The sequence below is a fragment of the Solea solea genome, chromosome 6 (genome assembly GCF_958295425.1).
Source record: "Solea solea chromosome 6, fSolSol10.1, whole genome shotgun sequence".
Lineage (NCBI taxonomy): Eukaryota > Metazoa > Chordata > Actinopteri > Pleuronectiformes > Soleidae > Solea > Solea solea.
The window spans coordinates 9,050,950-9,073,400 of NC_081139.1; the positions used below are offsets into that span (position 1 = coordinate 9,050,950).

Here is a 22,451-nt window from a genome sequence, read left to right on the forward strand (position 1 = left end):
ATGTTTTGTTTATGCTGTCCAAATGAATGGAAGTTGCTTGTACCCTAAAACAAAAAAATCCAATAGGTGTTGACATGTCTCCAATCGACAGTCTTGGGCGTTGTGTTTATACATGTTAAAGGGCAATGTTAGGAGAATCAGGTCTGGATATTGGCCAGAGTCATATAAACCAGCTACTTCTTAGATTTACTGGTTTGGCAGGCCAGTCAAATAAAATGTGGTGTGCAATCTAGTATAGTAGTGGACTTGACTGGCTGATGAATAAATTGAAAATGCCTCCAAAGGTCAACCAGTTCTCGGCAGTCTTAGTGAACTACAACAAGAACAATGATTCCTGTGTTGTGAACATGTCCCACATGTTGTGAAAACATTTTGGACAAGTTATATCTCAGATGTTGATCTCTTTTAATCAAGCCTTCGCTATGGTTTAATATGTATCAGACCTCTACGGCCCTGGGTTTCAGAAGAGTTATGAAATTAACTGTACAGACTGTGACAAATGAATAAATAATATGAAAATAAACACATAGAAACCTGCCAGAAATTAATTAAAAAGAGGATTGCTGGAACTGGCAAAAAGAGAAGCATGGGAGAAGTTTCCAGAACCGAAAGGCCAGGAGATTCTTGGTAATAAAAATGAGGAGAATCTGTTCACTCCATGTATTTAACAGCTGCTGAGGGCCAGCTGTTCTCAGGTTGATATCAACCTTGGTTGTCAAATCAAGGGATGTTGAGCTTCCCTAGAGCAGCTCCTAAGAATTTCCTCTGTTTTTTTGTGTTGTCCCTAGACATGGTAAAGTGAAACGTCAAGAGACAGTATTTCTCTATAAACAAACAGAGTGAATGAGCAAAGACTGGGGTTTACCAGTAAAACACTTAAATAGGAAACATGTGACTATTCCAGTCTTCAAGAGGAGAGGAAAACGAAAGGGGCCCAGATATAAACATCCAAGGAACATGAGCCCAGACTGTTACAGGTGTGTTAGCAATTATGCACACCTTTAAACTTTTACAACTCTGGGAAAAGGGCCAGCAACTGGAGAATGTTTTTACTGTCACTAATTTTTCTATACCAGAATTTAGCTGTCAGGGTGGTTTCACGAGTATTCCACTACACAATAAAAGAATGTCAATAGAGAAAGCCACCCACGACAATACACTAAACACAAACCGCTGTCATGTTGACTTGCTTCATGTGTCCCTGTGAACATGAGCGAGAGACAGAGAATGCATAAATGATCACAAAAACCCAACATTTTGATGTTGAAAAAAACTTGTTGAGCTAATCTCAACACGGAAAAACCTAGACACCATCAGGGATGAAATATATGAATTAAATATGATGTGACTTGGATATGTTTAGTTTTTCAGCTGGCTTTCTTCACATGTATCGTGGAGCATTATCTGCTTATATTCATGCTGATCATGATATTTTGTGATTATCAGCAAACCATAGTGGACAACACAAACCAATTTAATTATGTAATTTGTTATATCAGTAGTTATTTATTAATTACACTGAGACCTAAAGCGGTCGGCTCTGTAGGCAGCAAAATGTCCATCCGCCCTTCCACTCTGGTGATGATGATGGTAGTACAAGTTATCCAAATCCTATATCGTGTCCATACATAAAACATTAAAGGAAATCAGATTCTGCTATTATAGATGATGGTTTTGTTATATAAATGCAGTTTTTAAGTTACCCTCTAAAATGTGTCCCAGATTTTTAAGGGTGCCTTTTTAAAACACCATTCTACTCGAGATAAATAACATCAACACAACTTTTTCTGGCATATTTCTTCTGACAACATTTGTGTGATGGTGAGCTTGGTTTTGAACAGGTGTAAAGGGGCCATACGTAATGGCAGACTGAAACCAGCCTAGACAAAACAACATACGTCAGTGAAGTTATTCCACTCACAGATGCGCATTGGAGTGGATGTCGACACTGTGGACCACCTGGTTAGGCTTTGACCAACGTGATTCTGGCTAATGTCTGACATGATGTATTAGCCCACCACTGAGAGGCTTGTGTTTTAGTCGTGACATTACACCCGTCAGGTCTGGGCTGCAGCCAACAAGTGCAGGCTTGACAGTGAAGGTTTTTATTTTAGCTCAGAGACTTGTTATGGAATGGAGTGTTGCATGTTTTTTAAATTAAATGGCTGACACAAAAATACTACCTTCAGTTAACTTATAAGGCTCCATTATAAACTAAATGGAGAGGAATCACAGCTGCAGATATTGTTCACACAGCTTTGTACCTCTATGGAGTGATTATATTTTTTGGGAAAATTTACTGGTTGGTTCAGTTTCTCATAAACAGTGTTTCCAGTAAAAATAAACAGCTGTTTTCAACAAACAAGCTCTGATTAACCCATTGTAAACTACCTGCACAGCAAGGGAAGAGCCAGATGTGTATTCTCAGGAGTTGCTGGTGGGCAGTGGAGTCAAGCCTGGGTCAGCGCAGCCGATAGCTCAGTTGGTTAAGGGCAGCCCATGACCAAGAGGAAAGGAATTGGGCTTGTAACCAGAAAAGGCTGGGGTACCCTGAACAAGGCACATAATCCCCTGTTGCTCCCCAGGCATAGATAAGTGCTGCTCATCGTTCTTGCACATGGTTTGTGTGTGTTCAGTACTGGTTGCCAACCAGTACTCTGGGAGAGCTGGTACCCCATTAAACACAAATTTTATTGAATAAGCAAAAATTTGGCAAGGGAACAATGATGCAGTGGATCAATAACTCCTAGCCGTGCTGAGCACAAAAAGACGATACAGGAAAAACAAAAAAGTCATCCCCCTAGCTGTTTCAACTGTATCCTCTAATATGAGCAATAAGTTGTCGATTTCGCCTAATGACAAGCCCCTTCACTGCCAGCTCTACTCAATCATTGTTGCCATGATCACACTATAGAAATACTACAAATGGTATTAAAGGGGGTCATCATGTGATTAAGGTTATGTACCAAAGTTAATTGTTTGATTTTGATCATGTTTGTGCATTACAATGTCTGCTTTGTTAAGGATGGATAATTAACATGCAATTCAAGAGCGGCTTGTGTCAAACTCTTTTTTTTGTCAATCCGTTTATCAAGTTCAATCTCTTCTAATGGAAGGAAGGAAGGAAAGAAGTAAAGAAAGCAGTTTGCCACTTTAAATACTACTAATTTGCAGCAACTGCTGAAAATTATGTCATATTTACAATCTGTTTTAACATCCTTACAGTGGAATTCTAATCAGCCAATATGATTAATTCCCTCAGATGCCCAACAAATGAACTTTCTCCAACAAATGTGTTTTTACAATGTTAATGAAATTAGTTTCAGGTTTATGTTATTGTCTACTGTTTTATTTTCTCCTTCTGGAAGTAGACCCCAGTTCAGGAGAGGTATACGGTTTTCCTGTTAACTGTAGGTGTGAGTCGTTTTCCTTATGCTGAGATTTCAGCAGTTCACATACTGGCATTCTGCCTCAGAATTCAGTCCCAGAGGATCAGAGAACGAACTGATGTTTAAAACAGAATAAATGGAGCCCACAAACGGAGACCACCAATTCTGTTTTAGATCAAATTGCTCTCTGTTTTTAATTTCTGCAACATTTTTTTATTATTAAATTGTTTTTCCTCCAGAGCTCTGAGTTAAAAGAGAGGCTTGCATTGTTTTGATGACATGAATTATGTCTTCCATGTGATATATTGTATTTAATACATTAAAGTTCATGGTTCATTGTTTCCAAAGAAAAAGGGAGCATATTTTTTTATTATTTTTGACAATAACGTACCTCCTGAAAATGAGCAATGTCCGATTTCCTACTACTAAAGGCCATTTATAGTATTTTTTTTTTACCTGCAAGAGCACTCTTAAGTGTTATTTGTATTTTTAAAGGAAATTTACTGCCAATGAAAAAATGACTAGTTCTCCACCACTTATGTCTACAATGGCTGAGAAGAGAAGAGTGAATTACACCATTGAATGTCCATAAAGTTTGCATTTAGATTTTCTTTCTTTTTTTCTATCAAAGACAGTCAACAGTACTGCTTGGCGAGCAAAAGCAGCTTCTATGCATGCACTGCATTCCTAAACTTTTCAAGACTACATTTGTGAACACATTTGTTAGAATTAGTGAAACTGGATACTGTAAAAAGGCTTTCATAATTCTTCAAGCCTGGAAATTCTTATCCCAGCTTGGAGGTTTATTCAGCTATCCACTGGTAAAAACAAAATGTCTTGGGGATGGGGGGTTAGTTTTGTTAATACTGAAATCCATATACCATCTTCAAATAACATTCAGAAGATTGCCCTTTTTCTTTGTGATGTAAATGAGTACAGGATACCTTGACAGTCATAATAAACTCTTAAAGTTTAAATTTCTATTAAACGTCATGGATGGATTGTAGAATAAATATTTGTTCACCTCTTAAATGCTGAACAGTGGTATGATGGTAGTGGTTAATGTTGACTTTAGTTGGGTAAGAAGGCTCTCACAACTCTCTTTCACGTATTAGGATAATTAAGATTGTCCTCTGGGAGTGGTGTAGTCATATGAGCACAAAACTATAGAGATAATCAAACGTTTTGCACTGAAAGCTGCAAATAAGTAACAAAAAAGCAGCTTCCAGTATTCATTAAACTTGCCTCGTTATGGATTGTTTACCAAGTCAAGAAGTCCACATCACTAATATATGAAATGTTCCAATACACTATCTACCTCCCAATATGTAGGTTTACCAACTCCAATGAGCTGAAATAATAGATATTCATACTCTCTGATGTAAAGCAAATGATTTTGTTTATATTGAGTGTTATTGTCGTTGTGATAGTGCCTGCTGGTACTAGACTGGAAGAGACCAGTTCTGATTAAACTGTCAGTAGAGACATGAACATTTGGACTGAACCAGAATGAGACATACGGAGAGTATTATAGGCTGACTGTGTTCCAGTTTACGGTGGTCCTGGATAGATGCTCTCTGTTCTCTGATGACTACTGAATTTGTTGTCCCAGCATTTTCCTTCTCCTTACAAGTAAAGGATGGTTTAGGTTTGGCTCAAAAGTGATTCACACTGAGTTTTGATCAATTTAGATGCTTGATATTATTCTTTCACAGTCTAGCCCTTGATTATCCTAGTGACCTTCTTGTGTATTTAAGGCTTTTAGACAGCGATTCATTTGTTCTCAGGCTGAGCAATTACCATCTTTATCAGTTTGAATAAAAAGACTTACAGCCTGAAGGCATTATGTGTTGGTTGGATCTTGCTGAGAGATGAAACAGATGGTGCACGGATCAACATGTGTTTTCAGGTACTATACGTAATTGTTGGATGTGAAGCTGCTGAAAATTAAATAAATCTTTGTTAATGGAATTATTCAGGGTAAAGGGGATTATTTTTATAGGATCGCTTACAAGATTTTTCAGTTTTAGGTGGATTAATTAATCGGTGGATTTTAATTAGGTGGATGGATTAATCAGGAAAATAATCGACAGATATATTGATTATGAAAATAATCGTTAGTTGCTAGACCATATCGTTATGGGACACATGTAGAGTATTATTTGTTGACTGGTTTCCATTTAGGTGGTATCTGGTTGGATAGTGGTTTTACTAATGGTAACTTAATCTGTCACCAGGACAGATGGAGGAAGAGGACGCATGAACTATTGCTGCCTTTTTCAAGTAAATCGTTTATAAAAATGTATCCAGTTCTCTTAAGAACAAATAGATCTTGTAGTGGGTTTAAAAGAATATTCAGCTAACGCACAGCCAGATTTTGAGTTTACCCTAAACACAGAGGCCTCAAATGTTTGTGTTGTCTGGCGACTGGGACACCAGATTGAAATAATGTTTAGTATTTTTGTCAGTGATTATTCAATTAACAAAGCAGTTACCAGTTATTTTTCTGAAAACTGACTTTGAAATAGTGCAGTGGGAAATAGTGCTGTTTGGAATACTAAAGCGTCATGAACTTCAGGTGTTTATTGGATCTGTTCTATGCTCCCAGGTTCTGGGGTGGACTGATGTGCAGTACAATGTTGGACTGTAAAAATTATATATTGTCCTTTCAGCAGATGAATCATACTTTTCCAGTGGTACAGTAGCTTACCCTGTCTTCTCCTTACTACAGTTACAGTTCATCTATATTATTGTTTGTGGTTAAAGTAAATGTATTTTTCATGCATTTGTGGAGGCAGGGGGATTCTGGGAAGTTTCCATGTTAATGTAATTATGTGTCTTTAATAAGAAATTGTGGTTATGAATGTTTCCCCCAGTGCTAATTGTGATGAGGAGAACATGACTGTCTCCTCAGCTGTAGACTCCATCTGGATAAAATCTATTTTTGTTGGACTGCTCTTCAAAAACTCTGGCTTTAAGATTGCTGCTGGCTAAAATAACTGTCTGTGATTCTATCTACGACTATAGGTCTGTCCTTGTCTTTCTGTCTGTCTCATTTCTGCTCTCCTTAATTGGAGATGTATAAAAAAACATTGTAGGCAAATATCTTTAATATCTTTATGTATTCACTGAAATGCAGTTGGAAACATCATAGGAAACTAATTTAAACTCTATTCTGCTAATAAAAATATTACCTGTTGATTCTTTCAACAACTGCTCATTCAATCAACTTCCAACTTGGCTGGTGTTTTTCTGAGGACTGTACAATGTGCAGCGTAGATTGTATTTTTGAATGAGTTGTTCTTGGGAGCCTAACCCTAATTTTAAACTGTACTTATAAGGTAACTGATGATATCACAAAAGGAATAACACAAGTATCAGTCACAATTATTCTTTTCTGGATTATGTGAGGGGAAAAAAAGGTGCATATTTGAGAACACATGCAGCTACAGATGAACTGTAATATTACTTTATTGTCATTGCATGAAACATACAATGCAATTCATGTACACTACTTGTGCCCAAAATTGAACTTACATTCACACTCATACAGCTTGTACATAAACAATTACAATCAATATATGTTGGTAGTGGACAAATAAAATCTGCCAACTTAAGTTAGTCTAGTAAGTCACAAAGAGAGCGGGAGAGAGCAAAGGTGTGTTCAAAGGATTTCACCTAAAAACCTTACAATTTGACTTTGATTGTTTGGGTTTGTTTTTGGTTGAGTTTCACATTCAGTTTTTGGCTTCTTTCCTGTTTGCACAAGCATCTAATCTCACACGTGCATGTTTTTAGCAGTGCCTGATAATGGGGCATACTTTATTGTTTTTACAAACTGATTTTATTATTTGAAAATAATGCCCATCCTGAATAATTATTGCTGGCACCACTTGGTTGCTTATAACAGAAATATATAATGTTCTGCATTCCTGATAGAAGTTATTAAATCACTCTACTTGTCAAGGTTATCACTATTACATATCATTTATGACCATATTGATTAAGTAAGTACTATACAGTGTTTAGTGAAGTTTGTCATTCACATAGCTTTTAACATTACTGCACACACTCAAAGTTCTGATCTACAGTTATTTGCAACAAGTGGCTGTAGTTTCTGTCCATGAAACATTTCCACAATAAGCATATCATATAATTATTGTTAATTGATTGCAAATGTTTGTAAGACTGTATTAATTCAGCTGGCTTTATGGTCAAAAGTCAACTTTCTAATTAACGTGTGAAGCAAATGAGTTTTAATTGGTGAACAACTTTATTACTTTTACCTTAGATGTTTGACTGTTTTGATGATCTCAGTTCTATCTGTACTCTTTTTTTCTTTCTCACCCAGTTTCTTTCTTTCTTTCTTTCTTTCTTTCTTTCTTTCTTTCTTTCTTTCTCTTGTACATACATACACACACTGTGTCTCACACACACATTAGTTATAGGCCAGGTTTTTCCACCCCATAGCCAGACAGAAATTGGCGTGGTGTCCTTGTTGCTCATTTTTCATGTCAGTCTTTTCTCTGGAGAAAGCATCACTGCTGGAATTCTCTCACAGGAACAAACAGGCCTTTCAGTCTTCACCTCTAAACATTTTAATTTCACTGGCCTCATTTAGCCTTGGCTCTGCTCTAGATGAGTTGGTTGTCTATGTTTCAGTTGTGTGTGTGTGTGTGTGTGTTGGGACACTGAATGTGTGTTGAATGAGAGCTTACAGACTGTCTAATTTTCTCCAACTTTTGAGAGTTTCCTTGCTGTGATATAGGCATCTCAATGCGTTGGATTCTTCTCAGACAGGGTCCACAGACGTCTGGGGAGACTGTGTGAAACTTATACCAGTAAGGTTCTTTTATGATTTTAAAATGGGTGTTCAATTACATGTTTACAGGAGCAACAGTGAACACAGAAAAAAACAAGTTTTGATTTTACCTTGATCAATAATCCAACAGCAGAAACATGAAACATATTTACAAACATAAGTATGTATAAGTTACAATAAAGGAATAAACAACAGAGGACAGTGTCTGACGACAGAAGAAATAAGTAATTCTAAATGGTGCTCTTGTGTGGCCCCATGTATGCACAAGTTGAAGTGCAAACAATGCAATTTAAAGGACAATGATAAATAGTTAAAGTTCCATGGTCATTGCCTGAAGGTGCTGCCTTAGTTTACAGATTGATGGTTGGTCTCTGGGATGAAGGACTTAAGGTAGTGGTCATGGTTGTATTGGTCAATAGTACTTTTGGATTTTTTGCTGGACTCAGATTATGTTGGAGCAAATCTTTACGATGCATACAAATCAGTTGAATTGTGATCAAATTATTCATTCATACTGGACCTGTTCTGTTAAAGTTTCGGAAAATGCTGTTGTTAGACTAACTTAATTCAGCTGTTGTGGTGCATATATCTTTTCTTCCTGCACAAATTGTAAATAACTGCCATTCAGCTACAGAAGATGCACTGACTTTTCCTGATGTGCTTTTGCAAGGTACCTGTTATCATTGATTGCAGGCATGTCTGTGAACTGTACACAAATAGATAATTAGTAGGATTTCTCCCAACTTTTGTTATGGTACTAAATGTTTACTAAAACTAGTAGAAAGTAGAAGCTAAACTGTGAAGTGAAGAATTAACTCTACAGGTTGCACCTGAAGTGGTGGCAGGTGAGTTGCTAACTCAGATTGCAGATGATAGTGGACGTTTTTATTGTAGTTAAAGTATCGGCTTCACATTTGTTCCTTTAATCTATTTGACCATTTGAAGTATTTTAATTGGTGGATATAAGTAGTAGTGGAAGTATGAAAAGGAAACTTTGACACTGTTCTTAATGGAAAGTCAGTGAGAGTTACAAGGTGGTGTGATATTTCAGTAGCCTTGAATTCATCACTGAGTTGTAAGTAGGTGACTGATGAGGTTTTAGGATCAGAGTTGTGGCTGAGAGCAGTAGTCCTCTCTTGCTTAATGGCTCTACCATTGGCCACTTTATCCTCAGTTTATAGTCTAGAAACCTGAGCCCCCTCTCTGCCTTCTCTTGCTCTGACCAGCTTCTTCCACGCTCACAGCATAATCAAGATCATTCACTGCATCCTCTGAAGACAAACATGTCATAAGATAATGTTTAAAATGACAAACTGTAAAATCCCAATGTTTCTTCCAACATTTTTTTGATGGAAAATGTTTCTGACTCTCTGGACACCAAATACCTAATCATGATCAAATTCAATTTCAGCAGGATTGAGTCTTGTTTTTCAACCACTTCAAAAAAGCAGCCAAGATTGAAAACAAAACCTCTTCTACTGTCAGTTAAATGTTGGGTCGTTATGTTTGACTGGATTTTGAACTTTGGAACCAGCCTTCCTGTCTGATACTAATCCAGACTTAATCATCTAAGTTTGAACCATAGTTGTATTTATATTTATAGACTTCTATCTCGTGAAATTGGGCTGCACCATTTGAAAAAAAATATTATAATATTTATAATATATATAAATATTACAAATATGGATTGCATGTTTTTTATATCTTTTCTATTGCTGTAATAGATTCAATCTCCACGTAATCATATGTTGCTTTTCATTTTTTCTCTATTTCTTACCTGTTTTCTGGTTGTTGATGACAACTTGAGGGAGAGCAGGGCCTGCTTTGGTTGTTTGAGAATGGTAGTTTCCTTGCCATACATGCAGAGTCTGCATGTCATGACATAGATAATGTTTTATCAGACTTCTCTTGAAGATTAGTCATGGATAATATGAACCATGTCAGTTTTCCTTTTGGTTTAAGTAGCAAAAAAGGTGTTGTATGAGATACTGTATGTCTGAGTCAATTTGCCATACTTGACTGTGCAGGTCCTGTGATATGAGTATAACATACATCCCAATGGTGATGTTAAAACAACAATGGCATATTATGCAGCCAGAACATCAATAATATAATGAAAGCTATTCAATTATGGAGGTGAAGTAGTCAACGAAGGCTATGACATAAGCATGGTCTATTTAGCTCTTTAGCTTTATGCTCTGATTTTTGGCTAATGCAGGAAGAGGTCCTTGATGAGAAGATGTTAGGAAAGTGAAGGATGTAGAAGAGGAAAAGGATAGGGAAAAGTGATCTGTATTCGGTATTCTTGAGTTGAAAGTGCAGAGGTACAACTGATTTATCTCCTCAGGCAGTTTAATGACCTTAAGAGTGGACGTGTTCCTGAGAAGACAATAAATCCACACATCATGGATTCACAAGCAGCTTCTGACTTCATAAAGAACAGACTGAAACCTGATGAGGAGGAGTCGGTGAAGAAAGAGGATAGGAGGTAAATGTAAAGAGTAGATGACCTTTTAATGGATACCACACTTCCAGATATGATTGATATCTTGGCTTTTCTAAGTATGTGGGCCTCGACGATTCAGTGCTGATGCTAAAGTGATTCTTAAACTGGTCAATTTTGTCATGTGTCAGTAGAAAAAGTAACTGATCACAACAGAGTCATTGTTCATGTTTTGGAGGCCTTTCCTTCTGTGCTCTTCTTTAACATCCAAACCATCCTTATACAGTACCATCCATCTGTTTAGTTTTCTGACAGTCTAACATTTCAAACAGTCCTCTTAGATGTAGAGAAGTGGGATGAAGGCAAGATGGGAGGCAGGATGATATGGGTACAATAGAAGATAGTACATGTAGATTAAAGCAAGGGTATGTGCAGTGCTGAAGCTAGGACCATTTTCTGTATGTGTGGGGTGTGGGGTGTGTGTGTGTGTGTGTGTGTGTGTGTGTGTGTGTGTGTGTGTGGCTGTGAGACGTGGCAGAACAAGGCCTGGCCAACCAGTAGATCTGTTCCATATGTTTCCTAGAGAGAGAGTGAGCGAGAGAGAGCACTCCCCTCCACCCCTCTCACAGCGCAATGAGTCTTCATTTCTATAAAAGACATACTAGTTAAGCAGCAAAACATCCACAGCACTAACTTAATGCTGATCTGTGCACCATTCCCATTTTTGTCGACTTTAGGTATTGATTTCAGGTAAAGGCAGATATGATGAAGGCTGATGGCAGCTGTTGAGTGTCTCAGAGTCTGCTGGGAATAGACTGCTGTCAAACAGGGGCCTTCAACTGAGACAGAGAGGGCAAAGAAAACACACTCGGCCAGTCACGTTTTCACATTGGTTTCATCACATTCATCATTCCTGTGTGTGTGTGTGTGTGGGCGCGTGCGTGTGTGTTTTCTGTTATTTCTGTCAGCAAGGCTAGAATGGGTCTAGTGTTGGGAGACAACATATATCTTGAAGCATTAACAACCAGTCCAATGAGCACTTGAATTTGTTGGACAGTAGTTAAATTCTATGCCTTTATGTCCATTACAAACAGTGTATTCCTTTGACATCACATTAAGGAAAGCAGTGACTCCTTGTGGTTCTTGGTATAAAAAGTTTGAGAACTTGCTGTTTAATATTGTCTACTCAAGAAGAGGGATTCCTCTGTGGTTCTTCGTGGGCTTTCTACCATTTCTAAATTTTCCATTAAAAAAAAAAAAAAAATGGAAGAAACCAGTAACAATGGGTCCAAGGACAGAGGATGTTGCTACATGTACACATTGTAAACTGAGGATTTCTAAACTGTGATTTCTGAATTCAGGCTGTCAGTAAAATTTAATTGATTCAGTGAATGTATAAATGACTCACTCATCACAATATTAGTGAACACCAAGCAACACTTGTTACATGAACTTTAAATGATAACGTACAAGCTTGTTGCTCTGTCCCCAAATGGCAGTTACATCAATACAGGTTTGGGCTTCTCTAACAGCACAACAGATGAATATATTGATGATGATAAATTGAATAAAAGTGAACTATTCAACTGTAAAACATGAACACATTTTAGGTTTAAACACCATTTCGTGGAACTTCTCGGAAGACAAAATTTCTCAGTATAAAGTATAAAATCCATATATAATGTTTCAATCTACATATAAATAATAAAGGGAAAAAAGAAAATAAATTACTTCAATCGCCACAGTTTGGCGATTGAATTTCTCTGGATCAATCTAGACCTCTAGTGACGTCTGCTGGTGTATAGGGGGGATTGCTTCACTCATCTTTCCCAGCAGATACCACCCCCTACAGGATGTTCAAAGTAATCACTTTGAAGAAATTAGATAGAGTTGAGGCACAGCTGAAATGTAAGCTAATTAATTTATTAGCCAATCAAAGATTGATCACCAATAATTGTTATGATAAATAATGTAATCCTCATAAGACTTTAAGTTTGAGGTCAAATTAAAATTTATCTAAACACAAAATTGCCAGTTTGTTATTAGAAACAGGGATTTCTAATCTTTGGGTTTAAACCTTTAATTTACACAGTAAATCAAAAATTATAATAAGCATTAACATATCTTAACCACAATCCTTATAGTATAAGATAATATGACATGTAATATGAAAGACTGAAAAGCTGTAAAATAAAATCAAATGTTAGGTCAACTTGAACCTACTTTTACTGAGAAAAAAAAAGTCTGGAGGGATGGGGAGGGGTGTTCCAAGTTTATTTCATGACATACTAAATAAATATAGCACCATTGCAGATGAGGAAAATTAAGGCAACAGGGACAAGTTTGTCTACATCAACAATTACATCAAAATCAATTGTGGTTCATTTTATTAAAGGTTATTAAAACAAACATACTGCTAGGGTTAAATTTTGATTTGTTACAGATAATCCCTAACCCTGCAGATGAAACTTTAACGTTAAGGTATTACCCAGACTAGTAAGTAGCTTTCAACTTTCAAATAAAAACAATAGAGACATGCAATGAGATAATATAAAACATCCACATGAAGACAGCCAATGACTGTAAGGAAATATGTTTTAGTTTAAAGGAATTTTAGGCTAAAGCTCTGACTGGAAGTGATTTCACTGTCTCAACTTAAAAAAAAAAGAGAAATAAATATGATATTTATTAAGTAAGAAAAAAGATACATTTTGTTTGTTGCGATTGAAGTCAGTTTAATTTTGAGCTACAACGGGAGTGCTGCTCTTCTGAGGCTTATGCATGTAATGCCATTCATGGGTGATTTTGCTCTGAAGGTAACCAGGGTGAGCTAGGATTGATCGGCTCACACAAATAGACCGGGCCCTATATCAATACAAGTATTCATGCAAGAGCTTGTTGTAATCATCATTATAATATACAGCCATTCATGTTGTACTCTCCAGCCCCCCATAGGCCGTCTATAGCTGAGTATTTTTTCACATAGTTTTAGTTAATGGTTGAATAGGCATTATCAGAATCGACATCCAAACTAGTTTTCTCTTCTTGGCTTAGAACATGTACAATTATTCAACAACATGACAGTGTCATGAAATCTTCCTATTTCCTGACCAGCTAATGCTTCAATGAAGAGATTCATGTTTTTTGTATACTGTGTAACATGGATATTGGCACTTCTCCATTTTTATTTTCTAGAACTCCTCCTTTTCTTTAAACCCCCTACTTCTTTCTGAAGTTTCCGAGCTGTACACCTCTTCGTCCAGTTACACAGCGGAAGGTAGCTGGCTGGATGTCCCAGTACTTAACAGGGTTGGCGAACAGACTGATGCCTGTATACAGGTTCTTCTTGACACTGGACCCAGTGGGACAGAAGTCATTGACTCCCACACTGCTGATTTTGTTTCCATGAAGGAAAATCACCTGAACAAACAGAGGATTTGTTATTTTTCCACAATTTCCATATACTGATCAGTACCAGGTTTGTTGCAGTGTCTGTTATCTCACCTGGAGGTAGCGCAGTGAACTGAGGCCAGGTGGGACCTTCTTCAGACGGTTGTTGTCTAGGTGGATCGTCCGGACATTTGGGATGCTCACAAAGCTGCCATTCTCTACAAACTTAATCTGGTTAAAACCTAGTCCTAGCCTACAAAAAAGACAAGTGTCATAATTTGTAAATAAGAACAGTCAAAGAATTATATATGGATATATGGATTACCGATGTCTATCTAAATGTGCTAGGTTTTCACCTCTGCAAGTTTTTGTATCTGATGAAGTCCTCTACCTCCACCTTGGTGATCTTGTTGTAGTCCAGGCTCATTTCTGTGATAGAGGATGGGAAGTCTAGGAGATACAAAGCAATCATCTGATTTAGCAGCTACATAGTTAAATCACAGATGTTAGCAGTTGAGGTCCAGTGAAGTGTAGACTACTAGCTGTGTGACTCAAGGAGAAAAAAATGTCATTCTACCTTTTGGTATAGCAGTTAGCTTGGCCTCCGCTATTCCGATATACAGAGTCGACAAGCCATTAAAAGCTCCCAGTTCAATCCCACTGTTTGCCAGAGGGTTGGCACCCAGCTCTGTTTGAACAAACACATAACATTTGGATTGATCCATTATGTCTCCTAAGAATGTGTGTAATGAACACTTATATAATATGATTCTAAATCGGAACCCCTCATGGTTGTAAATACTGTATAATGAAAGTCCTTTCAAGAATACATTGATTTTTTTCATAGCATTGCCAAATGCCATTAAATAAAACAATGGGGTTTGAGGGGTGTCTGGTGTAATTGCTGAGACTAACCTACAGCGTTATCAATAACACCTTATATAATTTTGAATTGTAAATGAATAATTCTATGAGGTGGAAAGTATATTAAATCTTAAATTTTTCCAATTTATTTAAAACGTTTACACATACTGTAAATCTTAACAATAACATTTTGGGAAATATCAGCAAAATTGTTTGGAGATGCAATTGAAAATCTCCTGTGACCCATCTGTGGGTCCTGACCCAGTGTTTGGAAATCACTGCCTTATTGGATACTAGATGGATACATAGATACATACTGCTGAAACAAGGTCTCACCTAGTACATGAAGTTTCCTCAGGCCCTTAAATGCATCCTTCTGGACTCTGTTGATCTTGTTTTCGTGAAAGCGGATCTCGATGACATTGGGAGGAAGGTTTGCAGGGATCTCAGTTAGCAGGTTGTAGGAGAGGTACAACAATCGGAGATGGTCCATGTTCTTGAAGGCTTTAGGGTGAATCTTAGAGATCTTGTTGTTAATCAGAAACAGACCCTGTTGTGGGGAAAGGGATCAAAATGCTATGAACCTAATTGTTTCAAGCTGAGTGTTGCATCTTCTATAGTAGATCAATGCTGATGTTTAGACTTAGTTGAGTCAAGATAATCACTTGTAAAACAAACTTTTGTCCTAAGTCAACAATGAACTTTCATGCTTGATAGCCATTTTATTTAACATTTGTTGTCATTAATGATAAGTTATTTTGTCTGTCGTTAGCTGAAATCTGCACTCCTTAGCAATAATCCTATAACAATCCACATTCAGCCCGAGTAGGTTTCATCCTTTCATTGTCTACCACTTTATCCTTCATGAGGGGCTCCCAATCCCAGCTGACATAGGGCAAAGGGTGGGGTCACACCCTGGACGGGTTGCCAGTCCATTGCAGGGCAAACATATAGAGACAAATCATCCATTCACTGTCACACCCACTAGAAATTTAGAGTGTCCAATTTGGACATGTGGAAGGTGAACCCACACACACAGGGAGAACATCAGTAAGGACCATGACACAAACCAGCAACCCCTCTTGTTGTCAGACAACAGTGGTAGCCATGTGTTGAGCAGAAAGGCTGGTATCCAATGCTGAAAACAGAACAGAACACAAGGGGGAGCTGCTTGGTCTCACACTTTCTTCTGTTTCCTCTGCTCAGCTTTAGTGGCAGTTTCCATATTAGTAGTGGACTAAGGAAAGAAGTGAATGATTTGGCCTACAGTGCTCTAGAGTAAAAGCAGAAAATAATTTCTGATCCAGATTGAGAAACCATCCTCTATTAGAAAACAAAACTATTGCATTGATTGGCATAATTATTTACATACGTTCAAGGATGAACCCTAAAGATGCTTGTGATAGTCTACCACTTTGATGAGGTTGACATGTATGGTTAATATCGGATGTTATGCCTACAATTTTTGTACCGATAATCTATAATTCTCATATCATGTTTTCTAATGTTTTTCAGAGTGCCAAAGTTACATTGTGAGGTTACCGTCAGTGTTACTCATTCTTAAAATGTTATATTTCTCGCAGCACATGTTGGGCCCAGGTTCAAGCAGGAGATGTGTGGCACTTATTCTGCTCACATCTGATGGATTAATGTCATGAATAGGTCTAATTTAAACACAGAGTGGTTAAGATATTAGTTACAACGTGCAAATAAACTACTTCTGGAGATTTATGGAATGCCTCTTACATAAAGCTTGTGGAGGCCTTTAAAGTCATTCTCCTTGATCTCAGTGATATCATTGTTTTGAAGGTCTATCAACACAGTGTCCTCAGGGATCTTCTCAGGAACAGCGATCAGACCTGTTGGCAGAAACACAAATGCCTGATTAGAAGCACAGAGTTGAACTGAAAGTAATGACAAATCAGAACTTGTCATCCAAAGCAAGAGTTTATAGGAAATGTTGAGGTGAAAAAGTACTTTTGGAATCTCTAATTCAAACAAAGTCCAGCATCACAGGTCTAAAATAATGTCTCTTTGATTCAGGGGAACATGTGTGGTGATAAGTCTAAGGGCCACCATTTTCTCTTCACCATACTAGTTTAAAAAAGTCTGATTCTTTAGATTTTTGGGGTTCTAATTTTCTTAGCCCACGATTTTGCATTTAAGATTTAAATGAGATCATGAGTTGAAAAAATGCAAACCTTACATATGTTTTGACTCTTGTTTGGTTATTTGTAATACTTTTTGTGAACACTGGGTTATGGAAATGGCAGGTGGAGCTTAAGTGACCTCATTGGTTCAGGGGTAGGTGAGTCTGGGAGCTGCACTCTTCTTTTTCTTTTCTTTCTTTTTTTTTTTTTTTACCCTGTTCGCCTTTTCTGTAGTAATTATTGGCAAAATACACGTTTGTATGAAGTGCATGTGCCATAGATTTTTTTCCCAGTGTAGCAATCACAGTGACTTTGAGTAGCAGTAGTCTATACATAAGTTAGTTATTGGCTAATGTCAGTTGCTGTTTATGACAAAATGCCTAAAAACTTTATATGCAATATGCAACAATCCCAGAAAAGCCCACAATATTCTGAAGAAGCCATGAGCACATTATTTGATTAACAACATGGAAAAAACACTGCTGTCCTGCTTGCATGTCTCTGGAGCCCAAACTGATCTGCGATTCATATTTTGAAGCACAACCGTATAATGCATGAGGGAGAAGCTCCTCCCACAGAAATCTGATGCATAATCCAGTGAAGAAGAATAGACAGAGTTGTGAAACAGTGTTAATATGCTTTCTGATATGAAATGGCTGCGGTAGTTCCCTGACATGCTTGGGAAAGGGAGGGTTGAGCGGAGGAGTCCTCCATTAGTAGCAGTTTGGAATCTTACCATCAGAAGTAACTAATTATTACACTCTGGACTATTTGTCAAAAAGTGTTTTTTACATTAAACACAGACTCAATCAGTATATATAAATGTTCCAAGATTTCCAAAAAAAATTACCCAGTATCTGCGGTATTGCGTTCGTTTGTATACTGTGACATTCTTACCCTGGTCTGAGCACTGCATCACTCTGGGTGAACAATGGCAACCAGTTGGACAGTTCTCATCTTCATCATCAAAATTATCCTTGTCATCATCGTCGTCGTCGTTGTCGTCGTCTTCATCGTTTAATTCGTTGTCATCGCCATCATCATCATTGTCATCTGAATCAGCCATCATGATGTCATAGTTTTTCATTAAGTCCATGATGTTAATTGGCTGGTAGGGTTTGGCATTGCCTAATGCCAACAGGCAAAGCAGGAGGAAGACCCTCATGGTTTTTGTTGAAAGGCTGGTCAGTGGAACAGCAAACTAGGAAAAGCTGTACAACAAAACAGAGGTTGGTTTACCTCTCAGACCAGATGCTGTCATGGCACTGAGGAACAGTGCAATGTTGTTGTTCCTGCAGTTTTATTCCAACATTGACAGAAATGCAGAAACCTGTAGTGACTGTCCACAATGACCCAATCAAACTTTAAACTGAAAATTTCTCTGGCTGTAGCACACAGTGGCACTATTCAGAAGCCTGTGCAAGTTGGTAACCTTGGACATGTATGAGTTACTACATAAATGTTTAAATCCATCACAAAGTTTGTCTCTTTGGCTCCAACCACAATCAACATTTTTCAGCTTTGGGTCTCTCTCAATGTTAATTCTAATCCATACATTAATGAAATAGCCTTTATCTATGACACATTGAAGTCTCACACACAAATTCACAATTATGCAGAGTTCCAGGAGCTATCCGTTTCACTAAGTGCTGCTCTTTTTTATACCGTTATTTCCGTGAAGCACTGAAAACATCTACTGGAAATGGAGTCTTGCAGCCAACATCAATGTTTCTCCAGCTCTCACCTATTCACCATCTGTGGTGATTCACAAAATGATTCATATATCTTCCTCAATTACATATTCACACAGCAAGCAGAGACAGGCTGAGATTGTCTGCTTGTGTGCTCCTGGTAATCTTGATGGATTCTAAGCCCTCAAGTTGAGCATTCAGTCCACCCACAACTATGTGGTGGTGGTCGAGGATCCTGCTGCGACAGCAAATACCTCCCTGTTCAGACCCTTCCTCTCAACCAAGACTCTTTGCTTACACATATGCATATTTAACACAAAATGAGCTATATTCTTGATGTATATTTTCTTGTTTGTTTGCAAGCAGTAGTTTGATAATTATCATATAGTTGTATTTTTATATAGCACTCCAGAGACTTGCAGTATCAAAACCAGGGGAAGTGATCGGTCTCTGATCCTTGCTACTACTATCAGGACTTAAATACATGTTCCTTCCACTTAGAATTACGCATATTTTTATTAGTTTAGTATTCAGTTAGTTCAAATGTTGTCTTTTTAAGAGTAAAACTTCCAGTTCTGTGTTAATCAGGACCGTAGATCTTCACATCACTTCATCATTTCAGATGTTTTATTGTATCTGCTCAGTCCAAAATCCAAAAATGGCAATTCTCAACCTTATATAAGCTATAACAAGAGAATACTTTGCATGGTGATAATGCTTCCTTTAAAAATAGTAATAAATAATTAAATGATTATTGATGATGATGATAATTGATGATAATGATGATTTAATAATGATAATTCATTATTAAATGTATTGGTTAATACACTATACTCAGTGTATATAATATACTCAGATTTGCAAATATCTGTCTGGTTTGAGGTATCTCTCATAGTTTCTCTCATGTGTTTGTATTTAAGGCTTGCAATGACTGTGACCATCTTTCATGGAAAATTGCTAAGCAATTTTGTCAAATGAAATCCGCTTAAACTAAGACTCCAGGAAAACCACTGCATTCTCTAAAAAACAACTATTCAGCAACTATTAATTCCTCATTATCTTTTGATTTTTGCCATTATAAAGTTAAAATAAAACATGATCCATAGACTCATCAACATTATTTCTGATTTATGCTGTTGAGCGGTATAGTTTGCATGCAATTTCTGATCAAACTAACTCAAAAACACCACTTCTCCCTCCACTATAAATGAAATGAAGATTTTCAAGTTGTAATTAAACACCTTCACCAGCTTTAATGCACCCAGCAGAAGTCTGGTGGTAGACCTCAACACGACAAAGATGCTGCATTCTATGTAAATAAAATATACTAGATGTATCATGCAAGCAAGAATGTTAAAAGGGTGTTTTGTTGATGTGTCTAGGGTGTGTCCTACCTTAGCTGTCAGGTGTGTTTGTGTCCTGCTTTAAACCCCACGCAGTAAGCAGAGCAGCAGCGGGGTCCAGCTGGAAGGCTGAGAGTTGGATCCTCAGTCAATACATTTCCAGTGAACAGGCAACAGCATCATCCTCTCTCCAGGAAAAAAAAAAAAAAAAAGCCCCCAAACACCCCCACCGATGGAAAACCTCTGCTGTAAGAGCGAGAAGTTCAGTTTCAGCAAAGAGCTCTTGACTCTCTGAGATCACACCATCTGCAGATCTCAGGGACTAGATTTGAAAAAGCATTGTTGGGATGTTAGTCATGTGCTTTTCATCAGGGGCTTTAAAGTGATGCCAGAATAGTTAAGTTGAGGCTCCTGAAACCTTGAAGTCTTTATACAGAACACTCTGGTAGGTCTGTCACCTCCCCTCCCTCTGTGGCTAGTTTCCATATCAAATGTTCTTCATCAGCATGAACGTTTTTTACACTGAAGCCTGTTGGCACCGTGTTGAACAAGAAGTGTGGGACTCTTGAATAAGGACACTCTGGATTTTGTCAATGAAACTTTAAAAGTCAGGATGGAGGTGGCTGGCATTGCAAGGAATTTTAGGATGATGCCATCTGTCGTGTTCAATGAATTTCTTCATCTGGCTGTTTGATAGAAACTGACTTGCCTAAAAAAACTGCCACTGGTCTATGGTATGTTTAGATAAACATCAATGAGAGGAAGATGATGTTTGAAATGAAGAGATACTTGCCTTCAGGTAGTAGCTGTACTTGCTTATCTATTCATTATTATTATTTTACAGTAGATGACAACATACAAAGACATTGCAAGCACTGAAAGGAAATGTATATTTTTTTATTTATTTATTCCAGTCTTTTGAGGTTTTTTTTTTTTTTTTTTTTTTTTTTTAAACAAAAGCATTTGCAGATGTTCATGAACTCATTAGTTAATTTAAATGATTTAGCTGTGGCAAAATACATTTTTTAAGACAACCACATTAATGAAGGCAACACTCCCTGTATATTTTATTTTCATTCATACCAACTGTGTGGCAGAATATCCAGCAATTGTTTACATGAAACATGTGTGAATAGGAATTTACTGAACATCTCCAGTTCTCAGTTCATCAGTCTTTAGTTCTCCAAAGTTATTCAGCAGTGACAGTTCTCCCTTCATAGCCCAGGTGCCAAATACAGCGACTGCGTATCTGTTAACGCTCTTATTATCTCTAAATAAAGACGTAAGGAACACATGCACGACAGATTTGTTGCAAGTACTGATACTCATTTCTAGAGACAGGACTCAACAACAACTGACTGTCTTGCCCCACATTAGAAAATGTGCTGAATGTCATACTGACCTAAGGTGATACATATTACCATCGGAGTCAGTGAGAACTGGCAGGTTTCTGGAGACAGGAGAGAAGCTTTTGTGTTTTATCCTGCATAATTACAACAAGGTACAACAAGAAAGTCTTTAGTCTAAGCTTTGAGGCTTTGAGAAATGAGAAATACCTCCCAAGAATGGAAAAGCTAACTGGAGTTTGTTCCCTCAGGGGTTCATGCGTTATTCTGTTCCTTTTTCCAGGACTAGTATTTTCTGCTGAGCTGAGCTGGAATGGCAGCATGAGGCAACTTATGGCAAAGCCAGACCCTCCAACTATGCCCTGGTTTGGCGAGTGGGAGTGGGTCTGTGTTCTGGTTTCAGTACATCTTGTCACATTTTCCAAATCATCGAAGATCTGGTTAAATTATCATCTCATCATCATGGAGCTGGCTAAATCCTAGGATGCTCAACATGCTATTTAAAGAAAATTCCTAAACTTACCAGTACTGCAGTACTTGGCATAATCCTGCTACAAATATTAAGAAATATTATTAGAATAATTCCTTTAAGCTGATATTAATATTATATTTATAGTAACACTTGTCTTGGGACCTTTCTCTTTTATTCTACTTAAAATTTCCATCACCAGACTGACATCAAATAAACAGTTGGCAAAAATGAGTAATTGCATCCAATATACATGTCATATGTTCCTGGACTTTTTTCACATTTCCCACAGTATGTCTGGAACATTTTTGTTACTCAGTATCCCCAATCCACCATAAAACACCAGAACATTTTTGATCTCACCAATTAAGGAGGATATGTATGCTTACCATGAAAAGAATTGCCCATATTGATGTTAATTGTTCTTCTTACCAACCTCAGCTTAAATTAATCAGTCTGTGAATTTCAACACTTATATGAGCTGAATATGAGTGTTAATACATCTACCTTACAATTCCAAATGTAACCAAGTCAAGCATGAGCT

General features: G+C 37.4%; 2 protein-coding genes across 3 annotated transcripts in view; one reads left to right on the plus strand and one right to left on the minus strand.

Moving 5' to 3' along the window:
* cenpp (centromere protein P) overlaps nt 1-22,451 on the plus strand; it is a 69,161-nt gene that overhangs the window by 23,431 nt on the left and 23,279 nt on the right. The window lies entirely within an intron of this gene.
* aspn (asporin (LRR class 1)) lies at nt 13,416-20,482 on the minus strand. The gene is made up of 8 exons (XM_058631433.1): nt 20,144-20,482; nt 17,956-18,269; nt 16,655-16,767; nt 15,245-15,458; nt 14,622-14,732; nt 14,401-14,494; nt 14,159-14,297; nt 13,416-14,074 (listed from the first exon to the last, which is right to left on the minus strand). The coding sequence occupies exons 2-8, from the start codon at nt 18,221-18,223 to the stop codon at nt 13,874-13,876; spliced, it is 1,140 nt and encodes a 379-aa protein (XP_058487416.1). The 5' UTR covers nt 18,224-18,269; nt 20,144-20,482; the 3' UTR covers nt 13,416-13,873.

Coding starts and splice junctions, on each gene's coding strand:
- aspn (XM_058631433.1), bottom strand. CDS start 18,223: ATGAGGGTCTTCCTCCTGCTTTGCCTGTTGGCATTAGGCAATGCCAAA. Junction 16,768..17,955: donor GATGCAGTGCTCAGACCAGG/GTAAGAATGTCA, acceptor TTCTGCCAACAG/GTCTGATCGCTGTTCCTGAG. Junction 14,075..14,158: donor GTTCACTGCGCTACCTCCAG/GTGAGATAACAG, acceptor CTGTTTGTTCAG/GTGATTTTCCTTCATGGAAA.